This window comes from Hetaerina americana, unplaced genomic scaffold (genome assembly GCF_022747635.1).
Source record: "Hetaerina americana unplaced genomic scaffold, ioHetAmer1.1.p SCAF_7, whole genome shotgun sequence".
In the NCBI taxonomy this organism is placed as follows: Eukaryota; Metazoa; Arthropoda; class Insecta; order Odonata; family Calopterygidae; genus Hetaerina; species Hetaerina americana.
In genome coordinates this window covers 7,976,253-7,998,953 of record NW_027287316.1, presented here as the reverse complement: position 1 = coordinate 7,998,953, position 22,701 = coordinate 7,976,253, and the positions used below count along the sequence as shown (strand labels likewise).

General features: G+C 36.5%; 1 protein-coding gene across 1 annotated transcript in view; it reads left to right on the top strand.

Annotated features, from left to right (window-relative positions):
• Positions 1-15,881: 15,881 nt before the first annotated feature.
• chico (insulin receptor substrate 1 chico) overlaps positions 15,882-22,701 on the top strand; it is a 61,227-nt gene continuing 54,407 nt past the window's right edge. Inside the window, exons 1-2 of the mRNA XM_071595324.1 lie at positions 15,882-16,543; positions 22,177-22,420. Coding sequence (XP_071451425.1) covers positions 22,319-22,420 — 102 coding nt within the window. The 5' untranslated portion in view covers positions 15,882-16,543; positions 22,177-22,318. The remainder of the gene's footprint in view (positions 16,544-22,176; positions 22,421-22,701) is intronic.

Here is a 22,701-nt window from a genome sequence, read left to right as displayed (position 1 = left end):
GAAAGGACTAACTTTGTAGTTCCACCCAAAAAATTTTCGTGTGGAACTACAAAGTTAGTCCTTTCATTTATTTATAGAAATGACTGATTCAGTGAGAAAACATTTGTTTCAGCCTTTCAGCAGTTCAACTGTCCATACTTTTGCCTTAGATGGGAAAATACAGCTGGAACATGATATGCATTTTGTATGATGTAATTTCAGTCTTTATGGTTAAAAAAAACTCACTTCAGAATCCGTTGGTGATTTAAATTGTTCATTTCAATGTATGTATGCATGAAAAAAGTAGAGATTCAGAGAAATATCAAAATATATTATGATAAATCACAGATTTAAAACAGTGCAATCAGTTCACACAGTTCCAGGGGACAGATGCAAGTTCAAATTATACTTTAGTACCAATGAAATGTAACATAAGTTTCACAAGAATGCAACTGGAGGATATAATAGGAAATGGAATGCCAAAGCATTAAATGAAACAAAGAAAAAAAAAGAGTAACCTTGAAGAGTGAAAAAATTTTGAGTTAGGAGAGGGAGAAAGTTATTGCAGAGAAAAAATGGGGAGATATAAAAAAATGGGTATAAAAAGCAGCAAATGAAACTATACGGACAGGAAAAGGACAAGGAAGCAATGATTTACAGATAAGCTGATTTGAATGCAGACGAGTAAAGGTAATGGAAGAACGCAAACAAAGAATAAGGAATAAGAAAGATAAATAATAACTGAGGCAGGAAACTAAAGAATGTAGTGTTTCCATGTATTTTTATGGGGGTTTGACTGTTATATTTCATTTAAGTGTTTATTTTTGTTATTTTAACTATATTGCCTCTGTATCTTAATGACATGAGTCAGACCAACAGAACAATTTAATTAGTAAATAATGACGTATGGTGAAAGACACATTCGAAGATATGGCGATTCACAAAGGAGGAGAGAAATGGGTGCACTGAACAGAAAGGTGAAAATGCCATCAGGAAGTGAGAAGGGAAAGTCCATGTGCACCAACAACAGGAAAATTATTAATGGAACCAAGAAAGATTCAAGTGAGATGGAAATAATATATAGAGGTTCCATATGATAAAGGTATTTGGCCTGCAAGTTTAGACATAGATAGACAATATGACATGTATAGGGATATCTTAAAACCTGGACTTTTGATTGTGAAAGGGCCATTGAGGGAATTGAAATCAAATAAGGTTTTAAGTAAAGATAACATTCACAAGGAACTACTTAAGGATTTAGGGCAACATGGAATGAAGAGTTTTTATTTGAAAATTTGCAGCATTAATGAGTGAGGACTTGGGATGGAAGATTTCATCAGATCAGTGTTAGTTCCATCCCAAGAAAGAAAGCTGGGAAAGACAGCTGTATGTGAGGACTATAGAACACTGTTTGATATCACATTGCTAAAGATCCTCAGGATTAAACAAATGATGAAGAGGTGGGAAAATTACAAAGGGGAGGATCAATTTGGATTGAGGAAGGGGGAGGTTTGTATGATGCCATATCAGTAATGAAGTCGCTTATAGAAAGTAACATAAAAAGTACAATCGGGCTGTATTTTTTGGTTCATAGATTTTGTAGAATACATTTAATACACTATATTGAGTAGAATCAATGAATATATTACAGAAGATTGGAGTATATTAGGAGAACAAGTGGCTTATCCGAGACCTGTGAATGGCGCAGACTTCTCGGGTGTGTGTTGGGGATAGAGAGTCAGGATGGGCAGTGCTAGGAAGAGGGGTAAGTGAAGGGTGTCCATTATTGCGTGTGCTTTTAAGCACATATGGAAAAGAAATGATGAAAGCGTTAATAATAATAATTAATTATTATTTAAATTAAATTATTTAAATTAAATTTAATACTCGTACATAGGGGACACCCTGTGGTTTTTCCCCTTTTTTCATAACAGTTTTTTTTTTTCAAATGTCTCTTTGTGCTTAAGTTTTCCTGTTGTCATCTCCCTCCTTGAACTCCCTCCAGTCACCGCCATCCGCTGCCTATCTCCAAACACTGCACTCCCTCAAATCACGGCCCTCCGCTGTCTCCCTCCGGTCTCCGCCCTCCGCCGTCTCCCACTGCTGCCGCCCGCCTGTCGCCGCCCTCCGCTGCCTCCCTCCATTCACTGCCATCCGCTGTCTCCCTCCGGTCTCCACCCTCCGCCGCCGCCCGCCAGGTTTATTGGCTGGCCTGACGATCTCGGCTAGCTCCTTGTGCTTGCAGTGTCTCGGAAAAAACAAAATGAGTTTGTTCCACAAGTCGCTTGCCTCTGTCATCTCCAGCTGTAACCTTACCCTCCATGCTTCGTATATTACACACTCGCTCACTCGGTGTTTAATTGTGTCCTCTTTTAGGCACTCAGCACACAAGCCTGATTCAGCGATCCCTATTTTACTTTTATAACCCTCACACTCCCTGTGACCACTTAGGATTTGTCCGGTATTTTTCGTATACTGCAGTTTAACTGCTTTCCTCGCATTTAGATTTGGAAAGAGTTCGTAGGTGTGGCGGCCTTTATCCGAGCTCACCCATTCCTCATTCCATCTCTCTTCAGAAATGTTTCTGAGAAGTTTCTTTAGTTTCGCAAGCGAGGTGCAATCTTCTGAGGTAATTCTTTGTCCATAATACACAGTCTCACCGGTTGTTTTATAGTCGTCCCTTGCCCGTTTTTCCCCAACAATGTACTTCAGGGGCGGTTCCCCTGCAATAACCGACAGGGCTTCAGTGCTAACGGTGGAGTAGCAGTTTGTGAGGGCTAGCAAGCACGCCCTCTGCGCCTCCTGCAGTTTTCTTTGAACTCTACTGTTTTCGGCCCTGTGGCCCCACACCCTGCTACCATACGTGATTACTGGTTTAACCACACCATTATACACACGATGGAGCGACTGGCTACCAAACATAGTCCTGACATGTCGCCGTATCGCATGGAAGATCTTTTTTACCTTTATTGCCGTGTGGTGGGCGTGAGCCGTGAATGTTAACTTCTCGTCCAAGTATACTCCTAAGTATTTAAAGTAAGGACTTCTTTTAATTTGTTTACCGTCCATCCTGATCGTTGGATTCCTGGCCAGGGCACTCCGGAAGACCACGTATTCTGTTTTCTCCTTGGAAAGAGTCAATTTGTTGGCTCTCGCCCACTCTTCCACGAGTGTCATCGAGGCCAAAGCCTTGCATTCTAACTCCCTTCTGGTGTGCCCACCCACAAGTACTGCCGCATCATCAGCGTACGCCACAATGTCGCATCCGTCTGGAAATGTCTTTCTCAACAGAGAGTTTATAATTAGGTTCGAGACCAGTGGGCCCAGGACTGAGCCCTGGGGACATCCTTTGGTTGACACTTTTCGAACAGCCGTGGTGTTCGTCTGGTAATGCACCGTTCTGTCTTTAAAATAGCTTTTTATTACACGAATTAAATATTTCGGTACCTGTAAGTGTTTCAGTTCTTCTATTGCTGCCGGCCACCAAACTGAATCAAAGGCACCTTTTATATCAATGAAGATACCCACCACATATTTTGAATCATTGTTTACTATAAAATTTTTAACTTCCAGGATCGCATCCTCTGCCCCTCTCCCTCTCCTAAACCCAAACTGTCGATCATGGTAGAGGTTATCTACTGCACTTTCTAGTCTATTTTTGAGCATGCGCTCCAGGACCTTGCCAAACTCAGGTAATAAGGTTATGGGGCGAAAAGACCTATGGTCAGATATATCTCTGTCCTTACTTTTAAGTATGGCCTTAAGTAAGCCGATTTTCCATAGCTTAGGAAAGTATCCAAAGAAGAGACAGTCGTTACAGATGCTTAAAAGGTCACTGTTTATGATATCCGACATTTTTTGGATCACAATTCCCGGAATACCATCATCACCCGGCGCTTTGTTCCTACCGATTTGGGCGATTGCTACATCCACTTCGCTTAGGGAGAAAGGTTCGATGTACTCAGCAGTACATTCTTCCTCCGACCGCCTCCTTACTACATGTTGTGCTTCATTGTCCTCCTCGTCGTCATCCGGTAGAAGTGTGTTTAGCATATTTTGCATATGCGTTCGAATGGGAAAAACTAAAGATAGGATTGAAAGTCAGTGGGGAATCCATAAAAATCAATTAAATCTTCAGATGACAAAATTTTAGTTAGCCAGTCAGCTAATGAGTTACTAACTATGCTGAGCAAATTAGAAAATCAGTGTGATATGCATGGGATGAGAATGATTGTAAAAAAGAATAAGGCTACAAGATTTTCAAGGAAGAGGAATGACAAGTTGAACGTTAAAATAGGAGGGAAAAAACTAGATCAGGTGGAACATTTTACCTAGCTTGGAATTGTTTTGGTTCTAGATGGTCAAAGTAGCTAAGGGGAAAAGAAGATTAATCTGTTAGGCAAAGAAGTCTTTGAAAGAAGAGGGGAATTTATTTTGAGGCCTTTGTGATATAGATTTGGGGAAGGATTGAAAATATAAAATGGATTGAATGGGAAAAATAAAGTGCTCGGCCTGGTGGTGGAGGAAAGAGGTTGTTGGAGAAATCCAAAGAAGTTAGTAAAGATGGATGCAGAGAATTTATAATTCATAATGAAATGCTGAAGGCAGTGATGGACGGGAGGATGTTAAGCAAGAAAAGTAGAAGCAGAAAAAGGATATGCACCTTGCACAAAGTGAAGGGAGGTAGAATGCTTGTGGAATTGAAGAAATGTTAATTGTGGTACAGATTGTCAGGTTGTGTGTTCTCAGATGGAGCTAAGGAATGTAGTTTGTGTCTATGCTCATCCGCTCACCTTAACCAATGGACTACCAAGTTATAATAATTAATAATTTTTACATTAATACAGCTCATTCCACTGTATTAAAATTAAGTTTTGTATTAAGGAGAATTGATTCTTTTCACATCTGTTGAGGCTTGGCTCTCGGAGGTGGAATGGGAAGTATTTGGCCAGAAGACAAGTGAAGAGAGCTGAATGGTGGTGCTCATAATCACCTGGACATTTTGTTGGAGGACCCTGAATATTGTTAACATCTTTTTCCCATGCTCTTCTCGGGCCCCTGATCTAATTCTTCACAAAGGATCTCATGGTATGTATGAGTGAACAGGTTCAGAAGCCAAACACACCGGCAGTTTTACAATAGGAAGGATTTAATAGAAAATTACCAAAGCAGAGAAATGTTTTCTATCCTTTCAGGCTGCAAGCCCATGTGTAAGGGTTGGAGATGCAAAGAATAACTCTGTTATCTTTAACATTCCATTCATCTCACACCTAGGGCAATTTTTAATACTCAATAGCACTTGACTATGTATACTGACCTTGGGGGGGTCACCCCTCCTCTGTCTCTGCCCAATCTTTTGCTCAGGAAACTTGCAAGCTAGGAAGAGAATACCATGGGAAAGGAATCTGGTATATGGCATGAACTCAGCCCAACCCTAAAGTGTGTCTTGCTAAGGCCACTGTGATATTGACATATTGAATTAAAACTATGTATGTTCCATTGTATTTTCATCTACTCAATATTAAAATACCACCTTACATTAATAAAGCCTACTGACGTGTGGCCATGTCTAAAAGTAGTTCTGATTGATGAAAAAATATCCATGGTCACCAGTGGGCACACAGTACATACAGCAGATTGAATATTGGGTGTGTTTGACAAAGAATACTTATATGTTAGTGTTTCTGAGCACTCAGGTCACATATTTATTCACAACCCTAATGCTTTACTTTCTCCTTTTTACTGCCACTGAGTTTAGTAACTTCTCAACTAAAATGGCTTGCAAATGTATTTTTATTTTTAAAGTTTCAATTATGTTACTCTTTAGCCTGTACCCTGTTGTTCATAGCATATCATGGGAGTCATACAACTAGAAAAGATTTATTGATGAATTTTAAACAGCAAATATTTTTAAAAAGGAGATACTTAGAAATGAGTCACACTTTTGCAGCTAATTGACTGTTTGGATGAGTTTTCATAACTGCTTTGTCACTTTTGTTTCGCTTGAGAGATGTCTAACTTGATATGGGAGAAGGTGACTGTAGAACACTTTTACAATCACCAGGATAGATTGATGGTTTCTTATAGGGGTATTAAATTAACAAAGAGAATTAACTATAAGGAGTTGCTAATCAGGATGTACATGAGGGGACACACTCGTCAGTGTTCAGGGTAACAATTTGCGTGGGTTCAAGAGGGTTATTCCCTAATGATGGTACATGATGCTATTTGCATAAGGATGCCATTATAGTATTGGCTATGTGAAATGGCATCAGAAGTTATTCTGCAAAGGTGTCTGATGCCATTCTTAGATTTTCTTTAAGTGTCTGGCTGCCGAGCCTGTGAAATAATAGCATCATTGAAATAGCAGCAACAAATGCATTGCATCGTGATGGTCATTTGTCAAAACTGTTATACAAACACACACTGTAAACATGAAAATTAAAGAGAATACAGGGATTCATACAGCTGACTTTTATCCATGTGCTACAGGCTAAAACATATACCCTACCAAGAAACATTAAACTTTCAAGGTGGCATCCCAATTATGTACTTGCTACTATCTGTCTGTCACAGATTCTGTCACAAATAAAATATAATGGATATTTGGTATGGATTTTAACCATTTTAAAATGGGGAAACTTCAAAATGGTCACTTGTATGTCCCACTCATGATTTCTTTAATGTTATTTTTCAGAAGAAAGACTTAAAAAACTGTTTTCAAGGAAGATTTCTAATCATTGATAATTAACAAAGAAATTCTTTACATTTAAAAATATATTTTTGTTAATATCATAGTTATGCAAACAACCTATTTAATTTCTAACAAAATTGAGACCATAGGTGAAATAAATCACTAATGATACCTTATTCTTTCAAAACTCTTTACCTTAAGTACAACTGTCTGCAAAACTTAATCCCCAATTCATCAAGGACACAGAAAACTTGTTGAAAGAGATCTGGCAAAATGTGTCAGGATAAATTATGTTAATGAAATGAAAAATCTGTCCTAAAATGACTGACCACATGATTATACTGTTACCTATCTCAATTAAATCAATATTTAAAGTATACTGAAGTGTATGGAACAAGAACCATTATGGATGTCTCAAGTACCCCTTAACAAAATGTATTTTGGGTGAACTTTTTGAGCTGGTAACTTCTCACCTGTTGGCAATGATGTCAGAAGTTGTTCCACAAAGGTATGCCAAGTATGTCTGCTATTGGTATCATTTTAAAAATTTAGAAATGAACCCTGTCGCACACCTTTGAAACTTTTGTAGCCCCCATTCTTACAGAGGTGGGTGTAGGTAGATTTATATTTCATTCAGTGTCTTGAGACAATTTACGGGTTAATACTCTTGTTGCCACAAATTCTTTTTAGTGTCCCCATTATCTTTGAAGGTGAATTCGTTGCAAACTCACAAAGTATATTACTGCCCATAGCTGGATAAGTGTCAAGGTGTTATAAGTACGGCACTTATGAATCAGTCTCGTTGGTAATGTTGTCTTTACTACTTGTGCTAAAGCTCTGCGCTTGTGCTAAAGTTCTCCAATCTATGGATGGGTCATTGAAATCTCCAGCAATTTTTGTACCAATCATTGCATAGGATTGACAAGCTTTTGATTTTGTTTTGTCAGACTGTTACCTGAAATTAGATGACATAATAATAATAAATATGCAGAATTTGAACATATTCACGATTTAGATTATTGATATCTGAATATTTTTATGCCATTTTATTTCTATTGGAAGACTAAGGCCCGTACCGAGAGTTGCTGATCCAAGGTTGCCTTCACAATCATTTGCCGTGACCTAATCTTTTGCAGCTCCCACTTTGCACTGAGAGTGGTAAAAAGTCCCCTTCCCAGCTGAAGATTTGTTTTATTGGAGCTGCCAAAATGAAGGGAACTCCGGGCGAACCTTTGTTTACTTTATCTTTCTTTTTATAGACTCCTTTCAAGAAAGAGAGCCTTATGACTTGTACAGAAGGCTTTCCTTCATTCTCACATGTGCCTTAGTAAAGGCTCACTTCCTAGGAAACACTCCCAGTGTGAGCCTAAGTCTGTTGCATGAGTAATCTCCCCAAACATACTTGCAGCGAAAAAAAGTAAGAAGAGAATAGCATTTTTATCTTACACAAAAAAACTATTCACGATGTTGTTTGAACTAAGTATAGCTAGCTATGAGAAATAAGAATGCCTTTCAAGTAGGATTAAGGTGGTATATGAAACTAATTTGATGACTTCCCTAAGAAAAAAGCCAATTCTAGAGATAGAAAAACACTATTACAGAGCTGCAGCTGTGTGGAGGTCTGAATATTTGATTAGATAAGATTTCTGAAATTCATTAAAAAATAATTCTCTGAAAACTCACTCCTCACAAGGGGAGGGTATCGTGTCTTTGTAACCTTTTTTATTCCCAAAGTAATAAAGGTTACTTACACAATAAATAAAGAATTAATTATCTAAATAGTAAAAATAATCTAGAAGCAATGTCTATTAAAAAGAAAATTTGTATTACTTAATTTCATTGGCATGGTTATAATAAAATTTCAAATATCATAGTGCACCACAGATAGGAGGAGGAAATTTGTTCACAGCAGCAAAAGGCTTTTTTAACTTTAAAGTGTTGTTAAAATATTGGAATTTTTTTAATAGAAAACTACCTCAGAAATGCATATTCAAAAACAAATCTTAATTTTTATTGTTTTAATATCAATAAATGACTATCTGTCATCATTCAAAGAAATTCCAAACATAAATTAAATTAAGAATGACAGAACATAAAACTTTGAAATGAAATTTAGGATTTTGCAAGGCATTGGTGATAAGAAATTTGTGAACAGAAAGAGAATTATTTTTGTATTCAATTCATAACCACGCCAACAAGTTGTGAGTCCATTTTTTATGATAAGAATATGATTTATTCAACTCAGTTGATTTAAAATCACTGAAATAGTCGAGATCACACAAACGCTAACTCATCAAAGGGCTGATTCCTAATTAATGCCACTGACATAAAATCATAGATGTCATATCAAAATAAGGGACATTTCAAATCATAAAGAGGTAAAATACTGAGGTTTTCACCGATAATTAGGGGACAACAGGTAAAATTTAAGCTCCAAAAATGATATTTCAACATTGAGGAAAATCTCATTTATATTTATTTAGTATGTATTTTGTTTGGGACTCTCTTACTATCTAAAGCTTTATTTAACTTTCATGCCATCTGCAATTATTCACTCTAATTGAAAAAAATCAAACTGAGAAATAAAGATACATATTAAGCAAATAAAAAATACTTTGTAATTTTGCAAATGTTTGGCTACATATTGTCTACTGAATAAATAAACTTAGTTGACCAAATGCTTGTATTTATATTTCAACAAAAATACTTACCTTAAAATGATGTTCAAATGTCAAAACCACTGTCCAAAAATGCAAATGTGTGGAAAATTACCACCTACCTTTTATTCACAAATATGGATTCCCATGAAGTTAAGGCAGTTGCAATATCTGAACAGGTATTTCAAGGCATTTGAATGAGGCAAAGATAATATTAAACATTTAGAGAATGAAAGTTCATAGTATTATTATTCATGGTTTTGTCACTTCATGGTATAGAAGGATGATGGGTGAGATAAAACCTAGAAACACATTTGGAAATTGATAGTGATGAAATTTTCCTCTCAGAAATTAATCATTTGTTGCTATCATTTATTGGTGACATTTGAATCTATTTTATGTTTAATCTAATTTATTTAACCTTTTTTGGATACCAGATCTTCCTAGGAATCTACAGGTGGCACAGGGAAAGGTAATGCCCCCCCTTATCACCCTGCTAATGCATGAATTTTGCTCATTGTTGGGCTTAGTGCAAGATGAGCTCTACCCTCAACTATCAAACTTACCTTCAGGTGGATAATTGTTGTTTAGTTTTTTATTCATATATGAATTAACTCAAACCTCTGCATTAAGTTGTATTTCTTATTAAAACTGAATGATAAAAACTATTCCAGTAATCAGCCAAAATTACATTAAAGTCTTCGCAAATAAATTTTGGTGAAGCTTTCTGGTGTATTACAATGTTCAATACAGTTAATCTCTGGAGATTTTTTAAAGTAACTAATGGCTGGAATCACAAGGATCTGGATATTTTTGAACTTAGTGAAAGCATCCTAGAGAAAAAGGCACCACTGCATCTGAGTGGTGCATTCAAAGCAAAAATGTATTGTTGCTCTAAAATGAATACATAGAGGTGTTTGCTTGGTGTGTTTCATGTTCCCAAACCCAAAATTTTGGTCGAAGACCCAAATAAACCATTAGGGAATATTTGCCCATCACCAGTTTAAGATGAACCATGATAGACTCTCCATGCTAGGGAAACTTCTATGTATTTTAAACATTATTTTATATTTGGCTGCATTAAATGACAACATTGAATGGCCACCAAAATATTTATCTAAATCTTGCTGGAGATTTGCACAATCCAATTTAGTTTTAATGACTTTAAACTATTTATCAATAACTACAAAAATGAGGATTTGTGAATTTACAATATGACCAGGCAAATGATTCATAAATTTAAGTAAAGGATATAAAGGAATTACTGGATGAGCAACAGGAAACCAAAGGCTGTAACTAATTAGAGTAATTTTACGATTTTTTCTGAAATGTTAACTTCTATGATAGACGAGTAGAAATTAATGTCAGCTTTTTCAGAGTATCTAGATGACAAACAGTGGCTTATGCTTTAGTGGGAGAATTTTTAGATTTCTTAGGTATTTAGTTTTCAGTATCTACCTTGACAATTACAAGACTTGCATGTATTGGCGTCATACCAACTCTTAACCTGTTTCATTGTTTACAAAGGATGATTACAGACTATCCATTTTAATAAATGATTGTCTTCTCACCTTTGTTGGCAGAAAGTAAATAGATAAAAAATAGTATCTATTATGCACAACTCTGACATCCTCCAGCGAAAAATAACTTCTTGATGATTCATCTTTGACATCATTAATTAGTAAAGTTAGTAGCGGGCAAGATATTGAGGCTAATGGAACTGTGTGGTTTATCTTTTAAGAAACCAGAAAATGTAAAACCATGAAGACATGGAACAGATCTGAACCAAATGGTCTTGTCAAGTAAGATCCTGTACACTTCCTCATAAAGATGTATACATGAAGAAAAGGCATTATTATGTTAGGAGAAGACTTAATTTGCAGGTAAACAGTGGCTAGATTGGTTTAAAAATTGTTGTAATAAGGAATTTGCAAATCTGATTCCATTTATCAAAAGACAATTTTAGGTTATGACATTAAAATATGTTAAAATCATATTTCGTCTTTTCAAAAACAAAATATTCACATGATCATATTTCTGGAGAAATGCATCTGAAGCCACCCTCAGTGGTGCTCTCTGCTCGGAAACTAAAATAAAATGTTGCTCTTTCTATTTGAGCTCCTCCTCCAGGGAAATTTATTTTCCAAGTTCTGAATATTTAAATACCCATCAATCTGAATTGCTATACTTTTTCTTAGGGTCAACAGGGTCCTCCATATTCTACCCAAATAATTAAAAACCATTAAGCAGTGGGAAAAAAGTAAGGATATGTGGTGAGTTCAATATTGATAAATCCTCCAAAAACAATCTGTCCACTTAACTTAGTGTAATTCTGTGTTTGTAAAGATGGATTTCACCTTTCAGTTCCCCAACCAAAGAGACTGCAAAATCTTACAGAAGTATCGACCTTGCTGTCACTGATCTCCACTTAAGTAAAAATGATCACTCAAAGGTTGTCAACTTGGGCATTTCTGGCCATAATGTGCAAATGGTATTTATCAAGATCAGGGCTCATTTCCCATCAAATAATGGCACACATACCTATGAGACTAGAACAAGACATCATCTGTGTGTAATGTCTGCTAGCATGAAAATGATGCCCAAGGGACCTCATTCTCTGTGTATCAAAATGTACAATAGGCTTCCCATTAGTTTAAAAAATGAGAAATCACTCTATTTTTAAAAAGAAATTGTTTCTGTACTTAAATGAAAAATGTTTTTACAGTGCGAATGACTACATCAATTCTGGTCAATATTGAATTTTATATTGCGCACATAATTATGCATGTAGGTGTCATTTTATTTTTTCTGGCAGGTAATTATTTAGTTACTGTACTTCTTGACTTCCCCTTAATGTGTACATAATGTGTGATATTCTGTACTGTAATTTGAGGAATAAGGATTTTAATTTATTCCTAACATTCTTCAACAGAGCAACCAGGGAATATCCCAGGTGATAAATACAGAAAAGCTGCAAATATACTGCATGAATTCCGATGAATAGATATTTTAAGCAGGATACCACGAACAACTGTTGGGCCAGATGATATTCAGCAGAGGTACACAAATGGGTGCCCCAAGTAATTACCAGTATTAAAGGAGGGTTATTTCTAGTATGGAAGTGTAAAGGGACACTTGCCTAAGTGATTATGTTATCATTCATTGTAATACAGGTTACATTAAACTCACACTGCATTTAATATACAATTTATGAAATGTGTGCAAAATAGAAAATGTGTATTTTTTTCCACGCTTGAAATATACCAGTCAGAAATGAGCTATCTACATAAATATGCGATGATGGCATTCATGAAAATGTTTACACTGGATCATAAAAGAATAGCACATATGTTATATTGAGGGAATATGTGTACCATATTTGACATTTCTCATTTTCTGCCACAAGATAATGTTATAAACTAAATCTTTATGTGTATACTTCTTCATCATGACAATGTTTTTGTTATATTTTAATGCTGTACAATTCATAGTGCATGTAATGAATCATTCCAGACAAAATTGAAGTTTACATTACTCAAGTTGCACTTTGCAGTAATCCTAGGCTGAAGCTATGATCACCATTGCCATTGCAAGGCCTTTAAGACCAACCCATGTTTAATTTTTTAACAGTAGATGTGCCAATTAGATCTATGGCATGAGGGTGTAGGTTCACAGCATTTTGAGGGCATTGGTGATTGAAGTCTAAAATAGGTAAACGCCCAGGATTTCCAGAATAATATGGGTCCTCGAGACTTTAAGCAAAGTAACAAATTTATCACCATTAGGTTGCCATGCGAGTATGAGGGAAAAATGAAGTAAGTCACATAATGGAAGGGGAGGAAGGATGATAATAGGAAAAAGAAATCCACTGATATATTATTTAAAGACAAAAAAGAACTGGTGATGAACTTGGAAAAGGCAGATTGAGGAACAATCAGGATTTATTGAATACCCAGGCCTACCCATCACCCATGTGCAAAATCAAGCATCATCAATATGCCATCAACATTCTGCATCAATATGCCATCAAGCTCTGGTCCATTGTCTATTACTGTGGATAACCAAAAGCGGAATATAATAGTGGTTTCTCACATTTTGTACCATTGATTAAAATTCCTGCGATCTCTTATCAAAACAAGTAAATAATATTACTTTGTCACAAGCACTCCCATGAGTACTACAATCAGAAGACCAACTGAAGCATTATCCATTACACCCTTAATGGTATTTCATGATTGTGATGGCTTTACTACCATGCTTTGCTCATCATCATCCTCAAAAGGGTGAGCCTTGTTGTTGCAGCCATGTGTCTTTCTCCAATGCTGTTCTTTTCAAATCCTTACATGATGTGACTATCATAGTACATTTGATGTAATCTAGAAACTTCTTTCTTGGCTTTTCTTTTTCTCCTAGTTCTTTTCCGTCCATAATATTTTCCAGGAGGTTGCTACACCACAAATGCGGACAAAATAAGTTCCCTATCACCAGCTTTGGTGGCACTACAAAATGCTCCCTCAATGCTGTAAAGGCAGGAATTTTTGCTAATATGGCACCCGGACCCATGCACCACTCAAGGGGTGCCTGGGTCCGGGTCTTAAGTGTCTCAAAGGCAAATTTGGAGCAGTGAAAAATTTTCATAAACTTATTACATTTTCTATACTCAATTTTGTGGCAGATAGGTGCTTTATTTCACAAATAAAGTGAATTGAATAAGTCCTAAAAACATTTTTATTTTCAGACCCAGGTTTAGACTTGCACAGAAGTCCTTGAATTTTGTATGAGAATAAAACCTGAGTCAGAAAGAAAGATATTCGTGGATTTAACTTAGGTTATTTCATTCATAAAGCTAGCTATGCATTATATGAAGTTCATGCACTAACAAACCTTGTCAATATCACTAGAAACCACAAAATGTGTTAACTTGGGCCGAAAATGGATATATTAGACATGTGAATTCCCCAGCATAAAACAGAAACATTTCCCTCCCACTAATGGAAAACCTGTGGGTAAAGCTCAAGAAACACTATTTCTGGGGTGCTAATTCAGAAGTTGCCCGAATCTATTCTTCGAATGACATCCTAAAATGGCATCAGTAGTTGTTCCGTAAAAACTGCTGGCATCAGCAAATGACATCGATAACATCGCTCCAAAAAAACAGGGCCAGCTGTAAAATTTATGGCTACATGTTCAAAAAGACAAGAACAGCAGCCAAATTAAAGGCAGACTCAAAATATTAAGGTCTTCTGAATTACTGTGACTGACTATTGTGTGGTGAAATATTTGGCCAGATTTTTTTTAAAGAATTTTTAAAAATCATAGGCTGTAAACGTAAGAAGTGGCTATCAGAAAATAAGATCATGCACAAAAAACCAAGGTCAACTATTCAAAATATTTAATGTTTGGTGACAAGCATGGGCATTTGCTAAAAATTAAGATAACCTTTCCTGAATATTTTTTCCCCTCAGCCCCAGTAAAATGTGTATGGGTGATTTCAAATGACAAGAGAGCAGGCAATTAAACACTTTTATATATATATATATATATATATATATATATAGGTAGGAACAAACATTGATATATATATATATATATCAATGTTTGTTCAATCAAGTCAATTGTGTTTATAAAAAGGCAGAAATATATTTTTTCAATAGGTAACATCGCCAAAATTAGGGCTGGTGAATCAAATAACGTTTTTGCTGTGTTAATGAGACATTAATGCCTACCTGCCTTTTTCCAGTTGTGCCTCATGATTGACGTGATTTGTTGAAGTTTCTGATTTAGTAATTGATGCCTTCATGCTAAAAAAACACTCTGGGGTGATGATTACACAATCTAAATTTGGGGGTCAGGTGCACCCATTTCACTAACGAAAAATACCTGCCAAATATATATGAAATTCGGAGCGAAGTTTACTCACGCAGATAATTTGGTGAGTCTTTTACGTTATCGGGTTACGTTTACTCTGCTTAAAAAAATTCACATTGTCCCTGACTTTTAATATGGTTATTTTATAAATGTGCACTCCTGAAATTGGCATTCGTACCATTTCTACGACTCGTACCTTACATAATTTTAGTTTAAAAAACGGCGGGAAACCATTTTTTTCATATGACAGATTAAGTTTCAGAAAATTCAGGCACAAAAGGTTGAATATTTGAAAAATAGTTGAAAAAATCAGATAAAATATTTTTTCGCCGACGGAAATTACGGTATTATAATTTAATTTCTGCATTTCTCTCCATGTGCATCCCGATAGCATGAGTCACTTACTCATTGCGGATGATATTCAACCACTTTCCCAACGACAATAAATAAGCATTGGAATGCAACATGCTTCACTGAATTTCAGGTAAAATACTTGAAAGGTTCCTGATTATTTTATTGGTGCCGACCCCTCAAGCAATCTTTTTAAGGGCATATGTGTGATTTTTTTTATCGCGTTTTTGGGAATTCCATTCAGTGGAAGGAGATAGACACCTATCGGCAAATGTGTACATTACTGCTAGTATCGGTATCGAGTCTCGTACGCTGACGCATTCGTGGAAGTTGTTTACACTGCTCAGTTTATAACCAGCACACATGACCTTTTTCTAAGATGGATGCAGATATATGCTTAGCAGAATATGGTTGTTTTGAAAAGGGAAGTTGTACCAACGGACAGTTTAACATGAGTTTACGTAAAGGGCCCTGGACTTTATCACCGTAGAAATAAGGCTAAGGTAGTATCGCAAGCATAAAAGACTGGTCTATTTGCCGCTTGCCTAGTTCTCATCGGAGCATATTTTGCGTTTGTGAAACGGTGTAGAGATATTGGTATAGTGTTGTGTTTTGAACATTTTACTGTTGACAGTGTAGCCGGAGTCAGTTAAGAAATCTGTTGTATTTATATTTTAACTTCTTATACGGGAATAATATCGTAAACGACCATTTCCCGAGTAGGAATATTGATGCGTGTTCTTATTGCGTCTGTAATATAACCCTGCCCTTGGCTGAAGTTCTCGGCGACAAAAAATGGATTGTGTTGTTTTCAATGATGACAAACGTATATTGTGGCTGCATATTCTGGAAAGAGTGATTGTGGAGTGCGGAAATATAAAAAATCACCACGTTAATGGTTTCTTTTGAATATTTTGACAAGATACTGTTGTAATGTCATTGCCTGAATGCGTGTACTCCGACGTGGAATAACATGAAGCACATGTACTTTTTGGTAAGCATATAATCAAACGGTTTGTTATATTTCGCTTATTATTTGAATATATCTTTAACATGATGAATATATTATAACAGTTGCCGTGTGGTCGAGTCAGTGCAATTACATAACCATCAAGTGTAAACGAAATGTGTACAAATATATATTTATATACATGTTTATTATGCTTGGATGCACATAATATGTTTTGGTTCTTACCATTTCAAGTGTGCCATGCTGTAACATTCGCTAATGCTAATTTTGGTTCTTCATGAGCATGTGACTCGTGTACCAAGTCACTCAGGCGAGATGGTTACTGCCTAACCACAAAACTCGGTTTTAATATTGCCATTGTGACAGCGAAGCAAAGTCTAAAATAAGTTGTTGCTCAGATTAACCAGGCAGCAATAGCGATTTTCGCATGTTTGTTTTGTTTTCTTTTCTGTAAATCCTCGAATTATATTTTTAGTTTTAGTACCAAATGATCGCATGGTCCAGGAACGAAGTGTATGGTGTGTTTGCTATTCATTTCCTCAGAACGTGATCCTGATAGAGCCAGATCAGTTTTTCGTGGTTATTAATTTTGATATTATGACATATGTGTACAGTGAACAGTTAATTGCAATTGCGACATTTGTTGATTGGGAAAAACAAGGAAGCCATTGGGCTTATAGCGGTCGTATAGTTTTGTTCATGATAATATGTTTTATTATTCGCGTAATTTTCCAAATCTGATAGGTACCTTAAATTGTCTATGGGTTCGTGCGTTATGATTCCACGCGATTCGACTGCCAATTTACCTCGTGCTACATTGCTCTTTAATCACGCGATTTTTTTCTATTTCGCAATTGGGTGATTTATCGGGTTTGTGAAGAATTTCCTGTCCTCTTACATCATTTTCCTTAAGTCGCGCAATTCATTACGATTGTTCCTTGAGAAGCATTGCCATGTGAGGACGGCATTGATAACATCTGGAGTAATTATAAAGGGATGTCATTTTCATGTATTCAGAAATGTGGCGATGCCCCGTATGTGCTTTGAGATGATTTATATGGAATACCTTTTACAGGGTATACTGGCCCCTGTACACACGAGGGTTTTCTCATTTCATGTTTCATCCCCATTGTGTTTCCACCAACTAACTACAAGCGCGCTAACTGTTGTTTATTTTGTTTGAATCATTGTTACCTAATCTCCGCAGTATACTCCCCCTCGTGGTCATGTAAACATGTGTATCATCAATATACACTGTTATTTGATTCGATGCAGTTCGTCCATGCTTTATTTCTCCGGGCTACGAGGCTACGCCCGCCTGAAGCGGCGCGTTCGCTATTATTGACTTTACTAATGGCACGACGTTGGCTATCGTTTCGGAGCACCATATGACATTAATGTGTAGGCGTTCAATTCAGCATCCAGTGGCGATTAATATTTTATTTTTTAAATTTGAGATAAAATCATTTAATGACGTGTGAAATCGGCAAACTATCACTTTTGTTAGGCATGTGGTCCAAGCTAAGAGCATCAGTTTAATGGGAATATCGCCTGAAATGGCCGTTTTTGTTAATAGGTGGTGATATATTGTTTTATTCTTAATGTTTGATCCTGATCGAACTAATAAACATCCTATATGAACAATTTATTTTATGACGCGGGTGTTTCGCCGCATGCAAGGTATATAATTGCTCCGCATTGTGTCTGTAACGTGTGTTGATGTGTGAGTGCGCGCGCGTAGTCAATGACGTAGGCTGTACAAACAGATTAACGTAACCCACGTAATGTAGCGTAGCAGAATGTTGTTACAGAGATTGAAACCCTTTGCAGTAAAATTCGAAATTTTCAATAAGCATCTTATGCTCTGTGCAACGCGACTTTTTCTGCGACGCTTATGGGGCTAGATAAAGTAACCTGGGACTGTCATCTCCCATATTTCTGAACCTCGGACAGTAGTCGAACGAGACTTAGTTTTTTCTATCCCTTCAAATGCCTGCTCGAATATATTTGTTTGAGTATTTTTTATAAAAGCCTAGTTTCGTAATACTTAGCCATGTGAGATATTTTTCGTTTCCTTGGTGTAATTTTAAATGTTTTCCAATAAAAAGGTTCTGCCCTTCATGACTTATTATAAAACGGAGGTCTAGCGATTTTCGACAGTCAGTATTTGTAGAATTGGCGTTAATCTGTAATAATTATGTGCATGAGGTTGTCGGGGATGACTGAATTGCTTTCGATACGAAGCCTGTACGATTACATGGTTAGACGTCTTAATGAAAGTAATGTAAAATAAATTTGAAATGATAAATGTTAATGTTATTAATTTTTATTAATTGAAACAAATGTAAACCATATCCCCTAGCCATTTCTTGCCCCTACCATTTTATTTGTATTAGGGATTCATTTACAAGATGTGTTGGAAGGAAATGCTGGAGGGTGTGTACAAACAATTAAGAAGGGTTTTAGCTAAGCAAAGATGAAGATTTGGAGAAGAAATAGCAAAAAATAAAAGAAACGGACTTTTACACAATTCAGCAAATCCGATAGGATGACGGGCGGCCGCGTTAAAGAGACTTCCTCACTTCCCAACTTGAAGCCCCGGGTTCGAACCCCGGCGATGGTTAAATTTTTCAGTGGTTCCTACTTGGTGTATTAAATGGAGAGCACTTGATGTGCAGTACGTTGTCTGTTCGATGAGACATACATTTTGGAGGGAAGGGAGGGGTAATACCAGATGTCTCTCTATCCTTTCTCCATCTCCTGACCTTCCCATTCCCATGATATCCCATCATGCTGTAGCCGGTCCAGTGTTCCTCTTTTTCTCTCTTACCCCACATGTGGCCATTTTATCTTCTTTTCCCTCCATGCTCCCTCTTTTCTCTCTCGACCTGCTTATTGCAACTTCGGCATCTACTTCTAGATTCCTGCTATGTTCTGTTTTCATGGTATTCAAAGTCACTGGTCAGGAGGCTGCAACATACTGATCGAATGTTTTCATTAAACGATTCCTTGCTGTTCGATGTAATGCTTACATTTGTAATGAAATACTTGTATGAGATTCATACTTGAATCTCCAACATGAATGCCTTCTTATCCTCTGCTATTCTTTGCTTGATAATGCTGACCTTTTTCCATTCTGAGGTATTCCAGCTCCTATTTTGGGTTAGGAGTTCTAGTTGTGCTAATTTTTTTCCTCCATTATTCTAATGACCACTTGGTATTTGTCCTGGTGATAGATTTATTTATTTCTCCAGTATTTTAGACAATCGCAAGTTTTTCCTTCAGTTAGCATTATTCCATGTTGACAATGACCAAGCCTTCACCGATGTCAACAAATCCAATGTGTGACAACATTGTAAGCTTTCACAATATATATTTAACAAATCAACATCACAAATAAATAAAAAATTACAGGTAATATTATCACATAGGGAGAAAACTCTAGTTGGGACACTTAGTGCACACTGTTGGATCTAGGAGCAGAAATGGGGATGGTGATTGAGTGGGGGTTTCCCCCCTCGTCTGCTTTTCGATTGGGTGGGTCCTACACCCCTTCGTGTCCCTGCCCTTGCCGTCTCCCAGTAGGTACAAAATTTTACAGACGGGTACAAATGTGGATTTAATGGGTTGCTTTTTAATACATTGTGAATTTAGGGATGCGCTATGCTACTTCACTAATCCTGTAAGCCTTGAACAAATGGAATGGTAATTTATTAAAATTTTAAGGTGTTATGGTTATAGCTGTTCAATGTTGATATTTAGTTAATATGAATGTAGAAATAAACATGCATACAAACTGCTTGCCGGTAAATGATGTTCATAGTAATTATGAAATTGGGACAGAATTGTTCTAATTGTTAAGTAAGCTTACTTAAAATGATTCTCATGACATGTATGGAATATCAGTGGGAGAGTTGACACAAACTAGCTGAGAAAATTAGGGCGTCTGTGAGAGCTTTTAAATTGTTAATATTGCATGATGAATGTTTGTCTTCTTCATTATGTTTATGCTCAAAACAAATATGAACCAATTCATTCTGAGTGGGTTCTCGCCATGGTATGACTCTTGAGTAAAAGCTTCAGGGCTGTAACATATGCTATATTCATTATTGATTACCAAGTGAAAAAGGCAAAAGAAGGCCTTTCGAAAACTCTAGCTTCAGAGTCCATGAATGGGAAAACAATACTCTGTACACCGTCCAAGAAATCAGACTTTGAAACATGACTTATCACTTTGGTCTTGAGATGGTCCTTTTATGATTTTGGCAGTTTAAATAATGGCACATATTGGTTCTAATGACCCTTGTGAATTCGTGATCAATTAATGGGCAGTCACCCCTTAATGTTATAGTTGTGATGATTTGTCACAGCCATCGGCTTTCATTTATGAATATTGCTTTGATCCTTAAATTTAACTGCAATGCTAGATGATCAGAGATTGTTGTTGATTTTCTTTTCTTTTCTCCTCTTCTTAGTTTTAGATTTTCTAGTTGACTTTCTTTAAACCCCTTATAAACCAATGGTTAACTTAATGATCACTCAATCAAATTATGAGACAGTATAAGTAACTCCTATACCCGTCAATGTAATACATTTATTTTGTATAAACAGTGCAATTTATATGAAAAAGGGAAAGAAGGAAAAAACTTGATTTGCAGTTATTTACGAAAACAAGCAATGGACTGGTCTAGCTATTTTCAATTATGATGTCAGTTCAGTTTGGCTCTTGGTTTTCATTCCACTCCAATGGCTCTATGAATGGTTTGGTTCCAAGGTGTCTAGTTGTTAAATAATAAACAAAATCTCAAAGAAAAAAATCCAAGAAAGTATCACTTTTTCATACTACCAGTTATAAATTGACTAGTTTGCCACATGTTTGTTTCAAGTGTTGTCACACAAAGGCAAGTTGATAGAAATTATACTAAGTGTAGTTTCTGAAATTTTTGAGGTGCCAAATTGTTTTGAAATATACCATGCTTAAAAAAAGTTTTGGGAGCGAAGGCGAAACTTCTCTTTGTCATCCCATGTCTTTTTCTACTTTGATAAACTCAAATATGAATAAGTTTAATAGATATTGGATTCCATAATATTTCGTATCCGTATTTGGAGATGTAGTTCAATCCGTTGGTGCATGTGTAATGCTTTTTATGTAGTATGACTTCACATTGTAAGACTACTACTAACACATGTGCTGGATTATTATTATTATTAGGCTTCTTATTTAGAGTACTATTTAATAAATCTTTAAATCTCATAATTCATGACTTTTTGTGATCACTTGCAGACCTCATATCTGCATAATAGATTTGGTGACACAGTGAAGCTTAGATATGCTGAAAGGGCAGCACAGTATAATGCATTGATTTGGAAATGTGTTGTGGGATCTTTAATACTATGCCGTGGATATTATATTATGATCTTATATGACCTAGCTTGGTGTAACTTTAACAAATTTTATTTGTTTGGATGACAGTGATGGTTTTAAACTCAAGAACTTAAGTGGAAGTGGGAAATGAAGGACTGAATCAACTCATTGCTACTGGAAACTTTTCACGAAATAATTTCTGCCTTCTTATTGCTAGGGCGGGTGATGTGATGAAAGAGTTGTGCATGTGGATCTAATAATTTTTTTGCCATTCCTTCTCCATCCATTGCAGTTTCGAGATGTGTGTTCTCAGCAGGGTAGAGGCTAGATGCCCCCCCGAGTCTGCCTCATTGTCTGGTCATGCGTCATCTCCAGCTGGTGGCGGTACTGATTGACTCGTAATCTCTACCCCCCTCGACAGTGAAGAGCAGACAATGTCTCTGAATTGGGTGACTGGGGGGGGGTCTGGGGGAGGCACAAGGCCTGCCTCAAGTGGGGGCGAAGTCCTCAAGACAGGATACATTAAGAAGGCAAAGGTAAGGGTAACCCCATCAACGCTTACGGCACTATCTTCTTTATTCCTTTTTTTATTATTGCTGGAATGCCAACTAAGGTATCCTAAATTATTCCAGTTATTGTATTCTATGTTGCTTTATACACTCGTGAAAGCCATGTGTGGAGTGTATACCATGAATTGTGAAGCTGGTTCTTGTGGTGGAAAATTGATTATGAAATTTAGAAGACAGGCATACCTCAAGTTAGAATAGAGCATTACTTAAGAAAACTAATGCCAATTTTCAAGTATGCATAAAAACTT